At 45.2% G+C, this 25,632-nt stretch overlaps 1 protein-coding gene across 1 annotated transcript in view; it reads right to left on the reverse strand.

Annotated features, from left to right (window-relative positions):
* Positions 1 to 25,632, reverse strand: part of LOC145353527 (sperm-associated antigen 17-like) — a 194,436-nt gene that overhangs the window by 12,710 nt on the left and 156,094 nt on the right. Inside the window, exons 48-50 of the mRNA XM_080204336.1 lie at positions 23,793 to 23,959; positions 19,560 to 19,756; positions 4,809 to 4,869 (exon numbers count right to left, since the gene is read on the reverse strand). Coding sequence (XP_080060462.1) covers positions 4,809 to 4,869; positions 19,560 to 19,756; positions 23,793 to 23,959 — 425 coding nt within the window. The remainder of the gene's footprint in view (positions 1 to 4,808; positions 4,870 to 19,559; positions 19,757 to 23,792; positions 23,960 to 25,632) is intronic.

Here is a 25,632-nt window from a genome sequence, read left to right on the forward strand (position 1 = left end):
GAGTGCCGCAGGGTTCAGTGCAAGGGCCTCAACTGTTTACAATATACATAGATGATCTGGAAGGGGCGACTGAGTGTACGGTAACAAAATTTGCTGATGACACGAAGATGAGTGGAAAAGCGAATTGCGTGGAGGACACAGAAAGTTTGCACAGAGATCTGGATAGGCTGAGTGAGTGGGCAAGGACCTGGCTGAAGGAGTATAACGTTAGCAAATGTGAGATTATCCACTTTGGTAGAAATAATAGTAGGAAGGAATATTATTTAAATGGTGAAAAGTTGTAGCACGCTACTATGCAGAGGGACTTGGAGGTCCTTGTGCATGAGTTACAAAAACCCAGTCTGCAGGTGCAGCAGGTGATCAAGAAGGCGAATGGAATGTTGGCCTTTATAGCGAGGGTGATAGAATATAAAAGCAGGGAGGTCTTGCTGCAACTGTACAAGGCACTGGTAAGGCTGCAACTGGAGTACTGTGTGCAGTTTTGGTCCCCTTATTTGCGAAAGGATATATTGGCCTTGGAGGGAGTACAGAGAAGGTTCACCAGGCTGATACCGGTGATGAGGGGGTTAGCTTATGAGGAGAGATTAAATAGACAGGCCTGTACTCGTTGGAGTTTAGAAGGATGAGGGGTGATCTTATAGAGACTTACAAGATAATGAAGGGGCTAGTTAGGGTAAAGGTAGAGAGATTCTTTCCGCTTAGAAAGGAAACAAGAACTAGAGGGCACAGCCTCAAAATAAGAGGGGGAGCAGTTTAGAACAGAGTAGAGGAGGAACTTCTTCACTCAAAGGGTGGTGACTCTCTGGAATTCTCTGCCTATTGAAGTGGTGGATGCTACCTTGTTGAATATATTTAAGTCACGGGTAGATAGATTTCTGATAGACAAGGGAATTAAGGGTTATGGGGAGCAGGCGGGAAAGTGGAACTGATCCACTTCAGATCAGCCATGATCTTATTGAATGGCGGGGCAGGCTCGAAGGGCTAGATGGCCTACTCCCGCTCCTACTTCTTATGTTCTTAATTTGCTTATGCTGAATTTTACCTAATTTTTCTTGGTCCTATATTGGGTGCAAGTCTGTCTCTCCCCTTCTGCTCATCCCCATGTGTGTTATGGAAATAAGGGGAAGGAGAGGTGTAGGAGGTGGTGGGGAGGAGAGGTGAAGACAGACATGTACTCTTTTCACCTTATAGTAATTGATACATTTTGTACTTTATGTACCTCACATTTTCAGCAAAGAAACAGAATTCTCACTATTCTGGGAATTTTTTGCTGCAATTTTGCACCTGCTTTTGCTGCAATGTAAAGGGGATTTTCTCAGTAACTTCATTGCAATGTTAATATAAGCCTACTTGTGACACCAATAAATGAACTTAACATGGTAGAGGCGCACCAGATTTCTCTGGGGCAGCGTTTTCTTACAGCTGCCAGGGGGAGAGAGAAATGCCCAGGCAGAACCCTGGCACTGCCCCTAGCATCCTGCCCTAGCACCCTGCAAAGCTCCTGAATGCCAGGTGCCAGTGCCGAGGGACTTCATGGGCAGGAGGAGGGGGATTTCCCTTTATCTGTGGAACAGATTCCCTCTGTGCGTTTGTGTGTGTGTGTGTGTGTGTGTGTGTGTGTGTGTGTGTGTGTGTATAGTGGGATTCTTTATTTTCTGTTCGAGATAAGAACCCTCAATCTCAGGGTTCTTAGTGTTGGAGTCTTTTTCCAATCCAGTCCTGCCAGCATCACTGCCTGGACCATGACAGCTGACTTTAGTGTTGGATTATCTGGGGAGAAAAGCCGACTGTGTGGTTGGTGAGCTGCATGCCGATTTTCTCACCCAGCCAGCACTTCTTTCCCCTCATGCCCAAAGGCTATAATGGACTTCCTCCCAAGTTTCCTGTGGAAGTTTTACCCTTGACATCATTGAAAGCCCTCAGTGTGATGTACCATTGAAGGAATGCAAAGTGGTCCCAGACCATTTGTAGATTCAGCTACTCATTTCTGAGGATTCAATTACCGCACTATGGCTTCCGCAGAATCAAAAAAAACTTTTTTTTTGAGTAACATGTGCCTTGTGGAGAGCTCAGATGCAACAGCGTGGTGGTGCTTTGCTTTAAAAAGAGTGGGTTGGACTGCAACTGGGTTGCCAATGTGGCATTGACAGACATACTCAGAATTTTCAGGACCAAAGTGTTCACCATTAATTGACATTAAGACTAACTGGTCTACAATTACCTGGATGACCTTTCTTTCTCTTACACAATGTTGAGTATTGCCATGTTTGCATCAATAAGAGCAATAGAAAAATTGTGGCCTGAGGCCCCACCTATCTCCCCTCTTACCTTTTTCAAAAGGCTAGAGGGTGAACTTATTACATAAACACATGAATTCTGCTTTTTAAAAAAAAAATCTGTAATTAGCTTTATCAAATTAATTTGATTGTGTCTTCTTTAGTACATCCATGTTCTCACTTTGACAACTGTTTTTTAAAATCAATATAAAATATGTGTTTAAATACTTACATCAGATATTTATCCTCCATATTTAGGCTCCCATTTTCATTCCTGAAATGGCTGCATTTCTCTTTAGATATTATGACGGACTGACTACGATCTCACATTGTATATTTTCATAAAGTATATACAGATATCCTTATGGTTATTGCTAAATTTTAAAAACTGAACAAAGATCCTTATTATGACTGAAACAGCATGTCTGTGAACCCAGAAGCCACTTTGCAGTTTCTGGAATCTCACACCTCATCGGGTGGGACCTTACGGCTTCGCTTGTCCTAAAACTGTGAAATCATGCCTGAGGTCAATGGACCCTTCCATTCGCCGCCCCTCTCCCACTCCTATTCCCATGGCAGGCAGGATGGTAAAATTCTGCACATTATGTCCGAGAAGGTACTAATGATCATTTGGGGACCACGCGGCCCAACTTCAAACGGAGCTACAGCTGTTGCATCTATAATCCAGGCTTGTCAGTAGAGATGGAACAATTTACACGGACAATGGCCTCTCAAAGATCCCTTTTAACCTTGAAGACCAACACAAGTTCCAGACCTTGGATACATATCCATCGTTAAAGATGGTGGCGAGGTGAGAATCATGTGATTTAAGTCCCTAGCTTGTGGAACAAATCACATTGCCTTGCTGTACTCAAAACTGAAAGCCATCTTCCCAGCTGTGTTTTGCATGTCATTATCGTGCCCAGCATGACCTTTTCCAGCCTCCTGAACATTTCCCCCCTCATCGGCAATCATAGCCCTCATCAATGGGGACCAGATGTAATGGCCACACTGGGGGGATCGGAGGCCATTGAAGTCCCCAGATGGTTGGGAGTATGGCCAGGCAGTGCCGGGGGATGGGGCCTGAATTGGGATGGGACAATAACTGGGGGGGAAAGAGAGGAGCAGGAGGGAGTGGCGGGGCTTGGGGTGAGGGAGAGAACTCTGCAAGTGGGGAGCTCTGCAGAGGGGTTGAGGTGGAACTCTGTAGGGGGGGAGGGATGATTGATGGTGGAGGGGAACTCTGCAGAGGTGGTGATTGGCGGGGCAACTCTGCAGACAGAGGGGCAGGGATGATTAGCAGTGGGTAGGAACTCTGCAGATGGGGGTAATTGGCAGGAGGGACTGGCACAGGAAGCAATCAGTGGGGGTTGAGGAGGGATCAGCACAGGAAGTGGCTGGGAGTGGGTGGCATGTCCATAGGAGCAAAGCATGTCCATGCATGTCTGTAGCGGGGAAGGGTGGTGACAAGAGAACTTTCAGGTCGGGACACCTGCACAATGGCACCTCAAGTGCTCTCAGCCAGCTTCATGGTGAGTTTAGGCTCTGCTGCCCCCACGTTTTTGAGAATCGCACCTGGGCTTTTTTTTGCACTGAATGCCGTAAGATCGGGACTTGCACATCGCCAAGAAAACCACGTCATTCTCTTGCATTTTTTTGCGTGTTCTGCGTTTAAAATTAATTTTGTAAGATCACACCCTCGGTCTTTAAATTACCAATTAAATAGACAGGGTGGATTTGGAGACAACGCTCCTCTTGTGGGAGAATCCAAAACTCGGGACCATAAATCCAATTGAAAAATAAGAAGAAAAGTCTTCACTTAGGGTGGTTGGAAATGGTTGAGACAAACAGTTTTCAAAAGGAAGCTAGAGGGGTACATGAGAAAAGAGAGTAGAAAGATACGCTGAAAGGTTGAGATTATGTAGATGGAATGACAGGAGATTCATGTAGAATATAAACACTAGCACAGACTAGTTGAGCCTGTTTTTGTGCTGTATGTTTTCCTTGTAATTTGATATTAAACTATATGGAACAAGGTAAATCTCAAAAGATATTTTGAAGTACATTGTAAGGAATTACAGGAAGACAGGTTGAAACTTAAAAGTGATAAATTGATGACTGATAGATGGAGGCTACTCCACTCGAAATCTAAACAAAAGTGATAGTTCGTACTGAAATGGGGAACAATATTTTAGCAAATAGGGAGAATACTTTTGAGGTTTTAAGATTTACATGCAGTTCAGTGTTCCCAACCACTCCTCTGTGTAGATCTTGCTTCACAGGTTATTCATACATGGAATGGCTTGTAACAAAATTGAGTCACAGAGGCAAAATCCCCAGAATCAATCAAGATGTAATTGGATGCTGCAATGGGACTTGGGCAGGAGAAAGAAGGACATTACAGTATTGCTTCACTGTAATGACCGAGTGAATTTGAACAATTCCAACTGAAAGTAAATTAACTGTTTTAAAAAATGTTAAACAACGATTACTGTACTAAAATATTTCAGTTTAAATGGAGTGATTACTTACAGGTCCTGGTTTATAACACACTCTGAGTCCAGTGCTGGGTGGAGGCTGCTTCACTCGAAATCTAAACAAAAGTGATAATTCGTACTGAAACGGGGAACAATATTTTAGCAAATAGGGAGAATACTTTGAGGTTTTAAGATTTATATTCAGTTCAATGTTCCCAACCACTCCTCTGTGTAGATCTTGCTTCCCTCTGAACTGAATTGTGCATTCCTGTCCAATATTTAGTTTACCAAAAAGAAAGGCCAAAAGGTTAAACAGACAATTGCTGGTCACTGTGCTCTGGCTGACTGGAATAATTTGTGGTGTCTTTGGCAGATAGGCAAGTGTGCTTCCATCAGAGGGTCAAATTGTAAACCAAAGTGACCTAAACAACTTGTATTCATACAGCATCTTTAATGTAATAAAACATCCCAAGGAACTTTGCAGAAATATTCTCGGCAAAATTTAGCACCAAGCCATACAAGATGATATTAGGGCAAATGCAACAAGCTTGGGTAGATTTTAGTAAGAGTCTTATCATATAATAGAATCATAGAATAACCACAGCACTTAAGGAGGCTATTTGGTTCATTGTGTCTACTCTCTCTCTAAGAGCAAATTACCTAGTCCCACACCATGCATTTTTCCCATAGCCCTGCAATCTTTTCTTCAGATCAATATCCAATTCAAATCATCTTTCATTTTTCTAGACTGAAGAATATTGGAGGTCCTCCACACTGGAGGACCCTCCAATTTCAGAAATCTATCTACAGTCTCAAGGGCTGAAGAAAGGCAGAAATGATGTGGGTATGCCGGCGTTGGACTGGCGTAAACACAGTAAAAAGTCTGACAACACCAGGTTGGACTAAAACCTGGTGTTGTCAGACTTTTTACTGTGAAAGGCAGAAAGGCAGAATTTCAGAGACTAAGGCCAAAGCAGCTGAAGGCATTGCCACCAATAGTGGAGCAATGAACACAAGGGATGCTCAAGAATCCAAAATTTGATGAGTACAGATATCTGGGAGGATGTGGGGCAGACAGAGAATACAGCACTGAGCAGATAAACTGAGGTGGGACAGTGTTAGTCAATATTACTGAAGTAGAAATAAACAGACTTTGTGGTGGCCAGAATTTGTGCTTGGAACATAAGAACTTAAGAAATAGGAGCAGGATTAGGCCATCTAGCCCTTCGAGCCTGCCCCGCCATTCAATAAGATCATGGCTGATCTGAAGTGGCTCAGTTCCACTTTCCCGCTTTCTCCCCATAACCCTTAATTCCCTTGTCTGTCAAAAACCTATCTACCCATGTCTTAAATATATTTAGTGAGGTAGCCTCCACCACTTTAACGGCAGAGAATTCCAGAGATTCACCACCCTTTGAGTGAAGAAGTTCCTCCTCAACTCTGTTCTAAACTGCACCCCCCCCGCCTTATCTTGAGGCTGTGCCCTCTAGTCCTGCTATCCTTTCTGAGCGGGAAGAATCTCTCTACCTCTACCCTATCCATCCCTTTCATTATCTTATACATCTCTACAAGATCCCCCCTCATCCTTCTAAACTCCAACGAGTACAGACCCAGTCTATTTAGTCTCTCTTCATAGTCTAACCCCCTCATCTCCGGTACCAGTCTAGTGAACCTCCTCTGCACTTCCTCCAAGGCCAAAACATCCTTGCGCAAGTGTGGCGACCAAAACTGCACACAGTACTCCAACTGCGGCCTCACCAATGCCCTGTACAGTTGCAGCAAGACCTCCCTGCTTTTATATTCTATCCCCCTCGCTATAAAGGCCAGCATCCCATTCGCCTTCTTGATCGCTTGCTGCACCTGCAGACTGGGTTTTTGTGACTCATGCACAAGGACCCCCAGGTCCCTCTGCACTGTAGCATACTGCAGCTTTCCCCCCTTTAAATAGTAATCCCTCCTACTATTATTACTGCCAAAGTGGATAACCTCACACTTGCTAACATTGTACTCCATCTGCCAGGTCCTCGCCCACTCGCTCAGCCTATCCAGATCCCTCTGCAGACTTTCCACACCCTCCGCACACTTTCCACACCCTCTGCACAATTTGCTTTTCCACTTATCTTCGTGTCATCAGCAAATTTTGTCACCCTACTCTCAGCCCCCTCCTCCAGATCATCTATGTAAATGGTAAATAGCTGAGGCCCAGCACCGATCCCTGCGGCACTCCACTAGTTACCAACTGCTAATCAGAATAGCACCCACTGATACCAACTCTCTGCCTCCTATTAGACAACCAATCCTCTATCCACGCTAACACCTTACCCCCAAGTCCATGCCCCCTAACCTTCTGAAGCAACCTTTTGTGCGGCACCTCATCAAACGCCTTTTGAAAATCGAGAAACACCACATCCACCGGTTCTTCTCTGTCTACTGCACTAGTCACATCCTCATAGAATTCCAATAAACTCGTCAAACACGACTTCCCTTTAACGAATCCGTGCTGCGTCTGCTCTATCAAACCATTCTTTTCTAGGTGCCTCGCTATTTCTTCTTTGATGACGGATTCAAGCATTTTTCCAACAACAGATGTTAAACTAACCGGCCTATAATTCCCTGTCTTTTGCCTATTACCTTTTTTAAACAGCGGCATAACATTAGCCATGTTCCAATCTTCCAGCACTTCTCCAGAATCCAGTGAAGCTTGGTAAATAATCACTAAGGCATCCACTATCACCTCTGCCATTTCCTTCAGAACCCTGGGATGCATTCCATCCGGTCCTGGGGACCTGACCACCATCAGTCCCGCTAGTCGATCAAGCACTATCTCTCTAGTGACAGTAATCTCATTCAGGCCCTCAACTCCTACCACCCTTCTATCTTTAATATCCGGAAACTATTCGCGTCCTCCTCTGTGAAGATCCGAGGATTGCGGATGTGGTTCCTATTTTCAAGAAAGGGAACAGGGAAGGCAAATGGGATTCTGGCCTTCATAGCGAGGGGAATTGAATATAAAAGTAGAGAGGTCTTGCTGCGGCTATATAGGGCATTGGTGAGGCCGCAGCTGGAGTACTGTGTGCAGTTTTGGGCGCCGTACTTACGCAAGGGTATTTTGGCCTTGGAGGGAGTGCAGAGGAGGTTTACTAGGCTGATACCGGAGTTGAGCGGGTTGAGCTATGAGGAGAGGCTGAATAAACTGGGCTTGTACTTGTTAGAGTTTAGAAGAATGAGGGGAGATCTCATTGAGACGTATAAGATGATGAATGGGATGGATGGGATAGAGGTGGAGAGACTCTTCCCGCTCAGAAAGGATAGTAGGACTAGGGGACACAGCCTCAAGATAAAGGGGGGGCGGTTTAGAACGGAGTTGAGGAGGAACTTCTTCACTCAAAGGGTGGTGAATCTCTGGAATTCTCTGCCCGTTGAAGTGGTGGAGGCTACCTCGTTAAATATTTTTAAGATGCGGGTTGATGGGTTTTTGATAAGAGAGGGGATTAAGGGTTATGGGGAGAGGGCGGGAATGTGGAACTGAGCCATGACAGATCAGCCATGATCTTATTGAATGGCTGGGCAGGCTCGAAGGGCTAGATGGCCTACTCCTGCTCCTATTTCTTATGTTCTTATGTTCTTATGATAGCCCGGGAAATTACCGACCGGTGAGTCTGACCTCAGTGGTTGGTAAGCTGATGGAGAGGCTTCTGAGGAACAAGATTTATGAGCATTTGGAGAAGTTTAGAATGATCAGAAATAATCAACATGGTTTTGTCAAGGGCAGATCGTGCCTTACGAGCCTAGTTGAGTTCTTTGAGAATGTGACTGAACACATTGACAAAGGAAGAGCGGTAGACGTGGTTTACATGGACTTTAGCAAGGTGTTTGATAAGGTCCCCCATGGAAAACTTCTTGAGAAGGTGAGAGGGCATGGGATCCAGGGGGCTTTGGCATTGCGGATCCAGAACTGGCTTGGCTGCAGAAGGCAGAGAGTGGTTGTGGATGGGTCTTTTTCTGTATAGAGTCGGTCACCAGTAGAGTGCCCCAGGGATCTGTTCTAGGACCCTTGCTGTTTGTCATTTTCATAAATGACCCGGATGAGGAAGTGGAGGGATGGGTTAGCAAGTTCGCCGACGATACAAAGGTTGGTGGTGTTGTGGATGGTCTGCAGGGATATCAGAAGTTGCAGCGGGACATAGATAGGATGCAAGACTGGGCGGAGAAGTGGCAGATGGACTTCAACGCAGATAAATGTGTAGTGGTCCATTTTGGCAGGACCAATGGGATGAAGGAATACAATAGTAAGGGTAGGAGTCTTAGCTGTGTTGAAGAGCAGAAGGATTTTGGGGTCCGGGTCCATAGGACTCTTAAATCGGTCTCACAGGTGGAGGATGTGGTCAAGAAGGCATATGGTGTACTGGCCTTCATTAATCGAGGGATTGAGCTTAGGAGTCAGGAGGTAATGCTGCAACTTTATAAGACCCTTGTCATACCCCACTTGGAGTACTGTGCGCAGTTCTGGTCGCCTCACTATAGGAAGGACGTGGAAGCTATTGAAAGGGTGCAGAGGAGATTTACAAGGATGTTGCCTGGATTGGGAGGCATGCCTTATGAAGATAGGTTGAGGGAGCTGGGACTCTTCTCCCTGGAGAGACGAAGGTTGAGAGGCGACCTGATAGAGGTTTATAAGATGTTGAGAGGAATAGATAGGGTGGATTCTCAGAGGCTATTTCTCCGGGCTGAAATGGTCACTACGAGAGGACACAGATTTAAGGTGCAGGGAAGCAAGTACAGAGGAGATGTTAGGGGTAAGTTTTTCACTCAGAGGGTGGTGAGTGAATGGAATCGGCTGCTGTCGGTGGTGGTAGAGGTGAACTTGCTGGGGTCTTTTAAAAGACTTCTGGATGAGTATATGGGATCTAATGGGATTGGGGGTTATAGATAGGTCTATGGCTTAGTAGGTATAGATGTGATCGGCGCAACTTGTGGGCTGATGGGCCTGTTTGTGCTGTAGTGTTCTATGTTCTATGTACTAAAAAACTTATTTAAGGCCTCAGCCATTTCCTCATCTCCCACCACTAAATCCCCCCTCTCATCCTCTAAGGGTCCAACATTCACTCTAGCCAGCCTCCTCCTCTTCATATATTTGTAAAAACTCTTACTGTCCGTTTTTATATTTAGTGTTAGTTTAGCTTCATGATCTATTCTTCCTTTATCAACTTCTTAGTCATTCTTTGTTGATTTTTAAACCTCTCCCGATCTTCTAATCGCCCACTACTTTTAGCCACTTTAAAAGTATCAGCTTTCAATTTAATACTCTTTATTTCCTTCGATAACCATGGCTGATTATCCCTTCTCCTACATGCCTTCTTTATCATTGGAATATATTTCTGCTGAGCACCGAAAAAGATCTCCTTAAAGATCCTCCACTGTTCCTCAGTCGTCCTACCGACCAATCTGCGCCCCCAATCTACATTTGCCAATTCCTCTCTCATCCTATCGTACTCCCCTCTGTTCAAACAGAGGACACAGGTCGGGGACCCTACTTTCTCATCCTCCATCTGCATCAAAAACTCAACCATACAATGATCGCTCGTCCCAAGAGGATCCCTCACAACAAGATCCCTAATTCTTCCTGCCTCGTTACACAACACCAGATCTAAGATAGCTCGCTCCCTCGTTGGTTCCGTCACACACTATTCAAGGAAACTATCTCTACAGCATTCCAAGAACTCTTCCTCAAGCCCACCATGTCCGACTTGGGTCAACCAATCAATATGCAGATTGAAATCCCCCCATAATTATCGCTGTTCCATTTCTGCATGCATCATTTATTTGCTTGTTTATAGCCCGCCCCACCTCCAAGTTATTATTTGGGGGCCTATAGACCACACCCACCAGCGTCTTCCTCCCCTTACTGTTCCTTATCTCCACCCACAACGATTCCACGTTCTGCTCTTTGAAGCCTATATCTTCCCTTACTACCACCCTGATATTATCCTTAATCAGCAGAGCTACCCCACCCCCTTTTTCCTCCCGTCTATCCTTCCTAAACACTTGATACCCCTGGACATTCAGCTCCCAGTCCCTGTCACCCTGCAACCACGTTTCCGTAATGGCCACCAGATCATATCCATTTGTGCTGATCTGCGCCACCAGCTCATTCACTTTATTCCGAATGCTTCGTGCATTCAGGTAAAGTGTCTTTATCCCAGCCTTTATCTATACCCTGTTTGAAGGAATGCCACCAATCTTTCTCATGCCCCCTTCTCCCTTTATTATTGGGGCATCCTCAACATTTTCCAGCACCCATACCCTCTCTTTTACCTTAGACATTGTAATTTCGCCTACCCCCCTCGCCCCCCCATTAGTTTAAAGCCCTATCTACAGTCGTAGTTATATGATTCGCCAGGACTCTGGTCCCAGCACGGTTCAGACGAAGGCCATCCCATCTGAACAGGTCCCACCTGCCCCAATACTGGTGCAATGCCCCATAAATTCAAACCCATTCCTCCCACACCAATCCCTGAGCCACCCATTCATCTCTTTAATCCTGTTTACCTTACGCCCATCTGCACTCAGTTCAGGTAGTAATCCAGAGACAATCACCTTGTCGGTTCTGCTTTTTAATTTGATTCCCAGCTTTTCATACTCCCTCTGCAGATCCTTAGTTCCCATTTTGCCTATGTCATTGGCACCCACATGTACCACAACAACCGGATTCTCACCCTCCCACTCCAGGTTCCTCTGCAGCCCAGATGAGACATCCTGGACCCGAGCACCAGGCAGACAACACACCCTTCTGTATTCTTTATCATTGTGACAAAAGACAGTGTCTATATCCCTAACCACACTATCCCCAATTACCACTACATTCTTCTTTATTTCTTCCACTTTGACCTGTGTCTGCACCACTGTACCGTGGGCAGTTTGCTCATCAACCGTACAGCCCTTGTTCTTGTCCACACTGGAAGCAAGAACCTGAAATCTGTTGCGCAGATTGAGAGGCTGAGGCCTTTGGGTCCCCCCCTCCTTCCTCTCCTCCTTCCTCTCCACTCCCCCCTCCTTCCTCTCCACTTCCCCCTCCTTCCTCTCCACTTCCCCCTCCTTCCTCCCCACTTCCCCCTCCTTCCTCCCCACTCCCCCCTCCTTCCTCCCCACTCCCCCCTCCTTCCTCCCCACTCCCCCCTCCTTCCTCCCCACTCCCCCCTCCTTCCTCCCCACTCCCCCCTCCTTCCTCCCCACTCCCCCCTCCTTCCTCCCCACTCCCCCCTCCTTCCTCCCCACTCCCCCCTCCTTCCTCCCCACTCCCCCCTCCTTCCTCCCCACTCCCCCCTCCTTCCTCCCCACTCCCCCCTCCTTCCTGTTCTCCTTCCTCCCCACTCCCCCCTCCTTCCTCTCCACTCCCCCCTCCTTCCTGTTCTCCTTCCTCCCCACTCCCCCCTCCTTCCTCCCCACTTCCCCCTCCTTCCTGTTCTCCTTCCTCCCCACTCCCTCCTCCTTCCTCCCCACTCCCTCCTCTCATCCTTCCTCTCCACTCCCCCCTCCTCCCTCTCCTCCTTCCTCTCCACTCCCCCCTCCTTCCTCTCATCCTTCCTCCCCACTCCCCCCTCCTTCCTCTCATCCTTCCTCCCCACTCCCCCCTCCTTCCTCTCATCCTTCCTCCCCACTCCCCCCTCCTCCTTCCTCCCCACTCCCCCCTCCTTCCTGTCCTCCTTCCTCTCCATTCCCCCCTCCTTCCTCTCATCCTTCCTCCCCACTCCCCCCTCCTTCCTCTCCTCCTTCCCACTCCCCCCTCCTTCCTCCCCTCAGCAGCACCCTCTTGTTCCTGACCCTCAGAGTTAGCCAGACTAGGGGGTGTGAATCTCTCTTGTACCCCATTATCCAGGTTACACTCCCTCTCCCTGATGAGCCTCAGTGTCTGAAGCTCAGAGTTCAGCTCATCTACTTTGAGCTGGAGCTCTTCAAGCAACCAGCACTTACTGCAGACATGGTCACTGGGAAGGACCTTGGGGTCCACCAGCTCCCACATCATACAAAAACAGCACATCACATGCCCCTCCATCGCAGTCTCTCAGTGATTTCTAAACACAGTTAAGAATTTAAACTTACCTCACCCTTTTCTCCCAAGCCCTGTGATCCAAAGCCCTTACTGCTCACTCTGCTTCCCTCTCACTCTGCTGCCCGCTGTCTACAGCAATTTTCCTTTTATACTTTGCGCGGTAAAAAAAATCCCTTCCTACAAAGCCCCGCGGCCCACTTCCTGTCTAATTTTTAAAGCAGAAAAACCGTTACAAAGCCCGTGAAAATCTTTACAAAGGTAATCACTTACCTTTACTCCGTGCAACCTTCACTCCGCTCGCTCCAGCAAACAAGCTCAACTTGAGGTCAAATATGAACCCAAGGTTGTGAGTACTCTGGTTCAGCCTAAAGAGATTTTCCAGACAGAGGGAAATGGAGGAGGTAGCTACAGAACAGGATTTGTTGTGGGGACTGAACACAATGGCTTCAGTTTTCCCCACAATTAATCAGAGGAAATTGCTGCTAATCCAGTACTAGTTGATTGGTCTGATAATTTAGCAAAGAGAGGTGTTGGTGAGGTAGAACCGGGTGTTGTCAATGCACACATGAAAACTGATACTGAGTTTTTTGATGACGTTGTCAAGATTTAACTGAGAGATGGGAGGGGAACAAGGACTGATTCTTGGGGGACACCAAAGGCAATGCTTTGGATTCACTAAGAGAAGCCTTAGAAGATGATACTCTGGCTATGATTCGGTGGATAAGAATGGAACCAGATGAATGCAGTTCCACCAACTGGATGGCAATGGAGAGATGTTGGGGGTGAACTGTAAATGTGTCAAGAAGGACATGAGGGATAAGTTACCTTTATCGCAGTCATATAGGGTTTTTTTCAATCGTGTGTAACCTGAATGAAGGGATTCAAATATGGAGTTTTGGGAAAGACGGGCATAGATTTGGGAGGCAAACAAGTGTTCAATAACCTGACAGGAAAGGCACCAGAATGTTTTGCCTGGCGCTGATCTCCTACACTAGGATAGCTAAATACTCAGTGGGCGCTCAGCCCACCTGACTCACCCACCCATCTTCCATGACCTCCTGGTGCTGATGCCATTATTGGACAACAGGTAAGTTACTAACCTTAAGCCACATAGACCATCAGCCTCCCCCACAACTCCTGGCAGCCATCAAGGAGCTTAAACTTCTCCTGCTGGGTCCTAATTGGACCCAGTACGCAATGCATTTCAATCCTGTTCAGGGCCCAAAAGGCAAATGCAGTACGTGCTGGGCTGGCTTTTATTAGCCATAGTAAGAAGTCTCGCAACACCAGGTTAAAGTCCAACAGGTTACTTTGGTAGCAAATGCCACTAGCTTTCGGGGCTTTGCTCCTTCGTCAGGTAAGTGCGGAGTTCTGATCACAGACAGAGCATATGAAGGCACACATATAAAGTTTACAGAATACTGATTAGAATGCACGTCTTTACAGCTAACCAACTCTTAAAGGTGCAGACAATGTGAGTGGAGATAGCATTAAGCATTGGTATTGTCTCCAGACAGGACAGTAAGTCTGATGTTGCAAGCCCAGGCAAGTCATGAGGGTTACAAATAGTGTGACATGAACCAAAGATCCCGGATGAGGCCGTCCTCATGTGTGCGGAACTTAGCTATCAGTTTCTGCTCAGCGACTCTGCGCTGTCGTATGTGAAGGACACCTTGGAGAACGTTTACCCAAAGATCAGAGGCCGAATGCCCATGACCGCTGAAGTGTTTGCCAACAGGAAGAGTCTTGCCTGGTGATTGTCGAGTGGTGTTCATTCATCTGTTGTCGTAGCGTCTGTATGGTTTCCCCAATGTACCATGCCTTGGGACATCCTTTGCTGCAGTGTGTCAGGTAGACAATGTTGGCCGAGTTGCAACAGTATGTATCATGTACCTGGTGGATGGTGTTCTCATGTGAGATGATGGCTTCCGTGTCGATGATCCGGCATGTCTTACAGAGGTTGCTGTGGCAGGATTGTGTGATGCCGTGGTCACGGTTCTCCTGAAGGCTGGGTAATTTGCTGTGGACAAAAGTCGTTTGAGGTTGTGTGGTAGTTTAAAGGCAAGAAGTGGGGGTGTGGGGATGGCCTTGGTAAGATTTTCGTCTCCATCAATGACATGTTGAAGACTCTGGAGAAAATGTCAGACCTTCTCCGCTCCAGGGAAGTATTGGACGACAAAGGGTACTCTGTCCACTGTGTTCCGTGTTTGTCTTCTCAGGAGGTTGGTGTGGTTTTTCGCTGTGGCACGTTGGAACTGTCGATCGATGAGTCAAGTGCAATATCCTGTTCTTATGAGGGCATCTTTCAGTGTCTGGAGGTCCTGTGTATACGGAGGGTTTGTCTGTAGGGTATGGCTTCTTTAACGAGTTTAGGGTGGAAGCTGGAGAAGTGGAGCACCGTGAGGTTATCTGTGGGCTTGCGGTACAGCGAGGTGCTGAGGTGACTGTCCTTAATGGAGATGCGTGTGTCAAAGAATGCAACTGATTCCAGAGAATAGTCCATGGCGAGTCTGATGGTGGGATGGAACTTAATGTCATCATATAGTTGTTTCAGTGATTGGTCACCATGAGTCTAAAGGAAGAAAATGTCATTGATGTATCTAGTGTATAGCATCGGTTGAAGGTCCTGTGTGGTGAAGAAGTCTTGTTCGATTCTGTGCATGAAGGTGTTGGCATATTGAGATGTGAATTTGGTCCCCATGGCTGTTCCATGTGTCTGGATGAAGAACTGGTTGTTGAAGATGAAGACATTGTGGTCCAGGATGAAGCGGATGAGTTGTAAAATTGCATCTGGAAACTGGCAGTTGTTGGCGTTGTGTACTGAGGCAGTTGCAGCAATGCCATCGTCGTGGGGGATGCTGGTATAGAGTGCCGAGACATCCGTTGTGACGAGGAGTGCTTCTGGTTCAACTGCTCCACGTGTGCTGAATTTCTGTAGGAAGTCCGTAGTGTTGCGACAAAAGCTGGGGGTTCTTTGTACAATGGGTTTCAGGATGCCCTCAATGTAGCCGGAGAGGTCTTGCACACGGTCCCATTGCCCGATTCAATGAGATGGCTGGGTGTGTCTGCCTTATGTATCTTTGGGAGGCAGTAGAGATCTCCAACGCGGGGAGTATGTGGGATGAGAGCACAGAGGGTGCTCTGAAGGTCCTGATCAAAGGTCTTGATCAGAGTGTCGAGTTGATGGGTGTGTTCTTTGGTAACTGTCTGTAGTGTTCCTTGTTGTTCAGTTGTCGGTACACTTCTTTGCAGTAATCTGTTCTGTTCAGTATGACGATGGCCCCTCCTTTGTCTGCTAGTTTGATGACAATGTTGCGATTGGTCTTGAGAGCGCAGATGGCATTGCGTTGTGCTTGGGTGATGTTTGGAGGTGTCTTGTGAGTGCAGTTACTGAATCTGGTATTGATGCACCTCCTGATGGCTTGGGCATATATGTCAAGTTGAGGGCAGCGGCCTTCTGGAGGAGTCCAATTGGACTCTTTCCTCTTTGGTTGCTGCACTGCAGATCTCTCTGTCAGCTGTTCCGGTTCATTGTCTGTCTCATTGTGTTCACTGTTGGCCTCATGGGGTTTATGGAAGAACTCCTGCAGCCTCATTTGCCTGATGAATTCCTCTGTGTCTGCTGCGAGACTGATGGGGTCCATTTTGGTGGTGGGGCAGAAATTGAGCCCTCAGCTGAGAACTTTGACTTCATCTGGTTGAAGTGTGCAGTCTGACAAGTTGACAATGGAACTTCCCTATGGTGGTACTGTTTTCTACTGTGGTGCTGGGGGAGGCTTGGTTGCTGCTGGTGGTGATGCCAAGTTTCTCAAGTTTCCTGTCCTTGGTGTGCATGTAGATGGTGTAGTTCCTTTGTGTCATCTGCTTGGCAGAGTTTTGCAGCTGGTCTGTGCCCTCAGCGCAAGTTGAGAATATGAATTCTATCTTGGTTTCTAAGATGTAGCGTTTGCTGTAGAGCTGGTGTATGAGGTGGTTGAGGAGTGTGAGAGAGGTGTGATGGCAAAGTCTCTCAGTGTAGTCTGTGTTATAGGTTGACCTGAGTGGGTTCATGATCTGTAGTCCTTTCAGTATCTTGTCTGCTTTCTTGCATCTTTGTAAAAACTTGATGTCTGTGTCGATGTGCGTGATCTTCTTGGAGATCTCTGCTTGGAGCCGGCAGTTTGCGGTGTCAATGGTAGTCATGATGTGGAGACACCGGCGTTGGACTCAGGTAAACACAGTAAGAAGTCTCACAACACCAGGTTAAGGTCCAACAGATTTATTTGGTAGCAAACATCACTAGCTTTCGGGGCTTTGCCCCTTCGTCAGGTGAGTGGGGAATTCTGATCACAAACAGAGCATATAAGGGCACACACTCAGTTTACAGAATACTGATTAGAATGCGAGTCTTTACAGCTAATCAAGTTTTAAAGATGCAGACAATGTGGTGTAAATAGCATCAAGAATAGGTTAAAGAATATATATTGTCTCCAGACAGGACAGTAAGTGAGATGTTGCAAGCACAGGCAAGTCATGGGGTTACTTCCCCGGAGCAGAGAAGCAACGACATCTTCTCCGGAGTGTTCGACATGTCATTGATGAAGACAAACATCTTGCCAAGGCCATCCCCACACCCTCCCTTCTTGCCTTCAAACAACCGCACAACCTCAAACAGACTACTGTCCGCAGCAAACTGCCCTGCCTTCAGGAGAACAGTGGCCACGACACCACACAACCCTGCCACAGCAACCTCTGCAAGACATGCTGGATTATCGACACAGATGCCATCATCTCACGTGAGAACACCATCCAGCAGGTACACGGTACATACTCTTGCAACTCGGCCAACGTTATCTACCTGATATGCTGCAGGAAAGGATGTCCCGGGGCCTGGTATATTGGGGAAACCATGCAGACACTATGACAATGGATGAATGCACACCGCTCGACAATCACCAGGCAAGACTCTTCTCCTCCTGTTGGTGAATACTTCAGCGGTCATGGGCATTTGGCCTCTGATCTTCGGGTAAACGTTCTCCAAGGCAGCCCGCTCAACATACGACAATGCAGAGTTGCTGAGCAGAAACTGACAGCCAAGTTCTGCAACACGTGAGGATGGCCTCAACCAGGATCTTGGGTTCACGTCACACTATTTGTAACCTCCATGACTTGCCTGGGCTTGCAACATCTCACTTACTGTCCTGTCTGGAGACAATACACATCTCTTTAACCTATGCTTAATGCTATCTCCACTCACATTGTCTGCACCTTTAAGACTTGATTAGCTATAAAGACTCGCATTCTAATCAGTATTCTGTAAACTGAGTGTGTGCCTTTAATGCTCTGTCTGTGATCTGAACTCCGCACTTATCTGACGAAGGGGCAAAGCCCTGAAAGCTAGTGGCATTTGCTACCAAAGTAACCTGTTGGACTTTAACCTGATGTTGTGAGACTTCTTACTGTGTTTACCCCAGTCCAAAGCCAGCGTTTCCACATCTTTATTGGCCACCCAGTGCCATATCCCGTTAACAATGCAGTGTTGGGCAGGAATGGGTTTCTCATCTCCTTCTGCCTGCACTGACTTTGGGCACACCCCAAAGGTAAAATTCAAGCTATGGTTTTGATTTGAGGCCAAGCCTACTGCTAAGCTTGAGTTAGACACAAGTGACTAACAACGATTTCCCTCTATCATGTGTAAGTGGCAAGCTGTTTCAGGAATCTTTGCAGTTTTACTTGATGCCTCTTTCAAAAACACAAGTGAAATTAGGATCACAGGCAGGAAATCCACTTCCTACCATTCATGGCAGAATGCAACGTACAATACCAACAACTTACATTGATATCATACCTTTAACATGGATGAACATCCCAAGGCATTCCCTAGAAGCATAGACAGAAATGCATGCTGATCCAATGAAGGAAATTTTAGGAGGAATGAAAAGCTTGATCAAAGAGGTGGCTTTAAGGAAGGTCAAAGGCAGTCAGGACAGTGAAGGAGCTGTGGGATTTAGAAAGGAGAATCCAGTACACACCTAGGTATCTGAAGGCTTTGAAAACAGCCACTTAGTGGGGTTAAAATCAAATCAGCTTCTTCTTTACCATAGCAGTAAGATCAATGTAGATCTGTACTGTCCCATTCATTTATTGTCCCTTGGCATTGGCTATTCACTATTAATCATACACAAAATAATTAAAGTCAGATGGTAACTTAGGGGGAAATGATGGCATAGCGATAATGTCACTGGATAAGTAATCTAAAGGCCCAGACTAATCCTCTGGGGACTTGGGTTCAAATTTACATTCAATTAATAAATTGTTGTAAAAAAGCCAACAGGTTAACTGATGGCTTTTAGGGAAGGCAATCAATAACTTTACCTGGTCTGGCTTACATGTGATTCCAGATCCCAGCAACATAGTTGACTCTTAACTGTTCTCTGCAACTCAGTTCAAGGGCAACAAATGCTGGCATTGTCAGCATCACTCACATCCCATGAAGGAATAAAGAAAAAGAAACATAGTTCCTGGGTTCTCGTAGTGGATAAGTCTACTATACGGTCCTTTGAGTTCAGCAACATCCAAATAGCTTAAGTTAATGCTGGTTTAACTTGAGCCTTTAACGAGCCCAAAGAAATTCATGCATGTGCTTAATAGCCCTTCACCTCAAGGTGATGATGTTTCCAATGCAAGAATGGCAGTTTCCAGTTAAAAAGAGAAAAGGAAAGACATTTTACACCTGACTAAATTTGTTAAGTGAACACAAAATACAGAATAAAATACCTGCAGGTGTCTATTCCGACATTCTTCAGTAAGACATTGTAACTATAAGTGAAACCCTCTTGGAGGACACCAAAATTCACTTTTGCTGGAAACAGCTCAAAGCCTCGCGTTGGTTTCGTGAATATGCCACCTGCTATGGGACCAGCAACGGATGCTGTATTGACTTTTCTTCTGACTGGCTCTTCAATAATGGCAAACTGTAAAAAATAAACATAAAATTTTTAGGGGCAGTTTTTAGATCATTTGTTCAGCTGAAATAATCAGCTAACATTGGTGGATGACTTAGAAAATGACAATTCTCCTGGATTTAGAAATTATCAATTTTAATCCGTTCTCTTGAATAGTATTCAACTGAAATCAGAGGCATCCTTCTTTAAAATTATAATTTCAGATCCAGTGATGTCACTTGAATTTAATTGCAATTTAACTGTGGCCTGAGAAGGGAGGACATTGGGAAGCCAGGTAAAGACAGAGTGAAGATCAAAGGTGAAAATCAAAGACCAAAAGATGCCATTTATTCTCAGTTTTTTAAATCTTTTTTATGTGGGCTGGACATATTTCAGGAGAAGTGCCATAATCTCCTATCTCTATCTGCCCAGCCTCCAGCTATTGGTCAGTCAGCAATCATGATCGCAGCAAAGCCTGGAGCTGTCCCACTACTCCCCAGGTCCAGGTACTCGCTAACTTTCAGGCTGAGCCCTGCTTCTGCCTCACACTCTGCCCAAGAGCAGGCGACCTTTTGGTGAGAACTACCAACAAAGTGCAGCAGATCCCACATGCACTTCTTTTGTCTGCGGCCTATGAGGAGACTGAAAACAATTCCTGGTCTCTACAGAGTGTGGCAGCTTCAACCTGACTCCTGGGGCCACCATCTCTACCTCAAGCAGAATCAGTATTCTGCAAACATCCAACAACCATCAGCCCCTCAGAATAAGTCTGGCTACCTGTCAAACACATCCACTCATTCACTCTGCCCACATCCATTAACATTTTGTATTCTCAATCGCCTAGACTGCTTTCAATGGTCACAGAGGATAGATACCAACTCCCAGCCAGAGGGTTGGAAACTCTGGAGAAAAAGCAGGAATGCTCCTCCAGGACCCCACAAGGAATGTGTAAGCTACCCCAGTCCCTGGTGTCTCATCCTTTCTTTCCAAGAGACTCTCTGGGAAGTCTGCCCACAACTAGGGGGTCCTTGAGGCTGGTTTCTGCCACTCAGGAGGAAGGATTAACTGCAGGTTCACAATGGAGGAAGGCAAAAGGGGTGGGCTGAGTCGGGTGTTGGAGCAGGGTTAGTGACTGGGGGACAGGTGGGGTTTACCCAGTTCAAGGGAGGTCCAAGGAGCCATGCAAAAACCTAACAATAAATTCTGGACTTACTTTGTGAGGCCTCTTCTAGGTCTGGATCTGACTACTGGCAGGCTTGCCTGACAGAGGTGCCAACACTATTTGTGACCCTTTGTTGAGACTTCTGGTCATATTGCAGATTGCATCCTGATGAAACCATCAGAACTGATCTGTATATGTAAAGCAGAAACCTTCCTTCTTTTTGTTTATCTGCTTACAAACAGGTTAATATGGAATACACTGTGAAGGAAGCAAGATCAAAGGAGCAAGAGAACAGTTGTTTAAACTGATCCAACCCTTCCATACCTGACAAACAATTAAAATCTGGGTCAATCTTTCAACAAATATAAATCTCTATGTCAGTATGGAATAAAAGATTAAAGAGATTACATATAAGGTTCATCATCAAATTCTGCATAAAATTTTATTTCATGATACTGGAGTATTCAGCTGGGGGTATTGTGCGCAGTTCTGGTTACCTCACTATAGGAAGGATGTGATTGCACTAGATGGGGTACAGAGGAGATTCACCAGGATGTTCCTAAGCCATTTTACAGAAGCAATTATCAAACAAAATGGATACCAAGCCACGTGAGGACATACTAGGATAGGTGACCAAAACCTTTATCATTGAAGTAGGTTTTAAGAAGCATATGAAGAGGATGAGAGGGGATTTAGGGAAGTTTAGACAAATAATTTCTAAGCTTTAGACCTAGACAGCCTGAAATACAGCCACTGTTTGTGTTCAAAGGCAGCAATGCATTCTCAGTGAGAACTTTATTGAAATGATCTCTAAAGTGGCTGCTTACAGAGATTGCCTCATGACAGAAGTCACCTGATTGCATCATGCTAGATAGGATTTGTATTACTGTTGCATTTCAGAACTCAAACATCCCTTGTTTCATAATGAATAAAAGACACAAACATCCCTCTCTTCCTACAAATAAAAGGCAAATTTGCATTCATGTTCACGTGTAATTGAGTTACCCAAGCTACTCACTATATACCCACTGTTCTCCTGCATTAACAATTGCTTGTTTGAACAGTCAGTCTTTGCACCTGTGTGGCATTGATAGTCATTAAACCATGCAAGCTGTTTAATGGTATCCCTTCTTCCTGACCAGCCAATTTCTTCGAAGGGACAGTTTCACATGTTCATCATATGTGGCTACGGTTGCATTGGTATACCTGGCCATTCACTTCCACTGCATACAATCAAGGTGACAATTTCTTTATGCATTTCACAAGTTTCCACGTGGGGTGATATTTGCTGCGAACACTAAAGGTTTGTATCTTGGCTGGCTCTCCAATGCTCACCTCTGGCAATTAATGGCTTAGTTGTCTTGTCAAAATGAAATTTGGCTTTCTGTCATTTCACCTTGATTTATTTTCCATTCACCTGTTAAAACTTCTGGTTTCAGTAGCTTTTTTTCATTTGCATTCAGCAAGACATGACCCTTTGGACTGGACTACTTTCCATGCCATTGGTTGGCATGTTACTCCACTTGAGAATAGTTTTGTCTACATATGTGCTTAATTTTCTCAACTTCTTGATTCCTTTGGTAATTTTCACTGCCACCCCAGCCTTTCTATTGGGATAGTATGGCAAAGATGTGTCATGTTCAATTTCTCAATCCTTTGCGCATCGGTTGAATTTTTTTACTTTTTTTAACTTGAGGGTGACTGTCACTCATCACAATGTCTGGGATACTGTAATAGCTGAAGTATGTTTTCAGGCATTCCACTATTTCTCCTGTCATTGTCAAGGGTGACATGGTGGCACAGTGGTTAGCACTGCTGCCTCACAGTGCCAGGGATCCAGGTTCAACTCTGGCCTCAGGTGATTGTGTGGAGTTTGCACGTTCTCCCTATGTCTGCTTGGATTTCCTCTGGGTGCTTTGGTTTCCTCCCACAGTCCAAAGATGTGCTGGTTAGGTTGATTAGTCATGGTAAATTGTCCCTTAGTGTCAGGGGGATCAGCAGGGTAAATTCGTGGGGTTAGGGCAATAGGGCCTGGGTGGATTGTGGTCGGTGCTGACTCAATGGGTTGAATGGTCTCCTTCTGCATTGTAGTGATTCTATGAAGTCAGTTTAACTCACTGTAGTCCAAATAGTAGTTGACAGTGATAAGATAATCAGTTAAAGAGATCTACTCCTGGTTTGAATGTTGTGTTTTTGGATGATGTTACTGGAAGACAGCATGCAGGTTATAAGTAGGAAGTAGCCAAAGATGGATTCTTGAGAATTCGAGGCATAACAATCTGGAGGAAGATTGAAGGTGATTTGCTGGCTATGATAAGAAAAGAACCAGACACTAACCAGCTCACAGAGCTAGACAATGAAAGAGAAACATTGGAGGATGTTTTGGAGGCAGAAGTAGGCAGTTTTAGTGATAGTGAGGATATGCGGTCAGATGGTATGGTCATCCAAGTCAAAGGCTGCAGACAGGTTAAGAAAGATAACTTAGCACATTCACAGTTACATAAGAGACAATTTGTGATTTCCATGAGGACTGTTTCAGTGCTATGGCAGAATGGAAATCTGATTGGGATGTTTTAAATGAGATGCCATTAAAAGCAGAATGCTGTAGATGCCGTAAATATGAAATAGAAACAGAAAATGTTGGAAATGTTCAACGGGTCAGGTAGGATCTGTGGAAAGAGGAACACCGTTAATGTTTCAGGTCGAATAGCTTTGAGCAGAATTGGGCAAAGTTAGAAATGCAATAGGTTTTGAATAAGTGCTGGGTGGGAAAAGGGACAAAAGGAAATTCTAATGTAAAGTCATTGGCCTGAAAAATTAACACTGTTTCTCTCTCCACAGGTGCTGCCTTTTTATGACATGATAAGGATGTATTTAATTAACTCTGTTAGTGTTAACTCTTACCTTCTGGTTAGGTAGTTCACCTGGTTTTGAGCTCAAAATGGCTGTTGGGAGCTTGACTTTTTCCTTTCTTGGCTGGTTGGCAGCATCAATTATCAGGCTTTTGTTGAATATGACATTATTTCCATCAGCTGGTAGTTCTTCAGGCCTGTATTCCACCACTCCATTTCCTTGTTGAAGTGAAAAAAAATACATAATATAACTAGAGACTTGAAAACTGTTTAATATTCTTTCTTTTGTGGCAAGAAGCGAACTGATATTCTGTATAATGTGCATCTGAAATTTAAACAAACCCACCTTAAAATAATCTTTATACATTTGAACATACAAGATAATCCATCAGAGAAAATCATAAAAATGGGTTGTGTAGCACCCATAGCCTTGGGGATGTGTAATGACAATGTGCAACTGTTACGGACATGTATATTATTTTTGTTTGTTTAAGGGGTCTATTTTTTTCTATAGATAGTCAGCTTGTCTGGGGTGGGGGGCGGGGGGAATGTAGCTCAGATGTTGCAAAAGCAGGATAATTACTCATTTTATCCATGCAATGCTTACTTAGCAGAAAGCTACTGGATTTTAGTTTGTAAAAAGAAAATATCTGCTGGGGTTTTTGATTAAAGAAATGGAAAATGGGTTTAGATTGACAGGGTCTATCTAAATAGACCCTAATGGGAGGAACTAGGTAACCAGCAGAGAGAAAACAGCTTTTGAGATTTGTTTAAAGATAGTGCTGCAAGTTGCTCTCTCTACAAAATCTCTTTGAAAGCTTCAAGGCTGTTTATACCCCTTATAGCAATATGGTTTATTTATAGTTGCTAACTGTATTTAAAGTGTTTTTTCATCTATAAGAAGAATGTTGCTTATTTGGAACTGAAACAGTGATAAGTTAGAAATTAGAGTTGTTTCTTTTCATGTTTAAAATTGTTGAATTGGGAGCAGGTAGCCATTGTTATCAATGCTATCCCACACTGTCCCTCATACCTTGCAGAGCCATCCTTCCATATTGTCCCTCCTGTCTTCATCAGCCCCCTGCTTCTCATTTAGCCTCACCTCACACTCCACCCTCTACTGAACTTCAGACGTTTGTTACACTGGCTGCATGAGCCCTGCAGCACAGTCCTGTCTAGATAGACACTGATCTTTGACATCAGGGGCAAGGAGACCGTGCACTCCACAACCCCAGGTGCTGTATTGATCTGACTTAGTGACACAGGAGGGTCCATTGGTTCAGCAACATGGTGCTGCCCATGAGGACCATAGAGATGGGGGGGGGCAGGAACCAGTCTGCCGCGGCATCATCGCTATGGTAGAAAGGATTGTTGCACTCACCATGAAGTCTCTTATAAACTGTGGACTACCTTATGCACACCACTGTTTAACAATTGGGTTTTGGATCAATGTTATTTCAGCTGGTGTAACACAAGATTGGAAGGCCTGACAGGATGTCTGTGGGCAGCTGTTTCAATGTGCATTTATGAGATACAAATGAATGCAAATAGCATTCATGCCACTAGTCAATGGGAAGACTGATCTGTCATTAAAATGGCATTGGGAAAATTGCAACGTGATTTATACCAGTGGGTTTCCAACTTTTTGGCTCCTGTTAGATTCTTCCCTCCCACCCACCAGAAAACCACAGGGCATGACAAATTCCACCTTAAGCCCAATTACTTATTAGAATATCTCTAATTCTCATGTGATTTATTACAAATTTGTCTCCTTAATTTCTTAGCAGTTCTAGCCAGATTATCCTCATCTATAAAAACATTTTCCATCACCCCTTTTTTGCCAATTTGCCCACATCTTCCCTCATAACATTTGTAATTTCATTTTTGCAAGT

The sequence above is a fragment of the Carcharhinus amblyrhynchos genome, chromosome 15 (assembly GCF_965287045.1).
Source record: "Carcharhinus amblyrhynchos chromosome 15, sCarAmb.v2.hapA, whole genome shotgun sequence".
NCBI classification, from domain to species: Eukaryota; Metazoa; Chordata; class Chondrichthyes; order Carcharhiniformes; family Carcharhinidae; genus Carcharhinus; species Carcharhinus amblyrhynchos.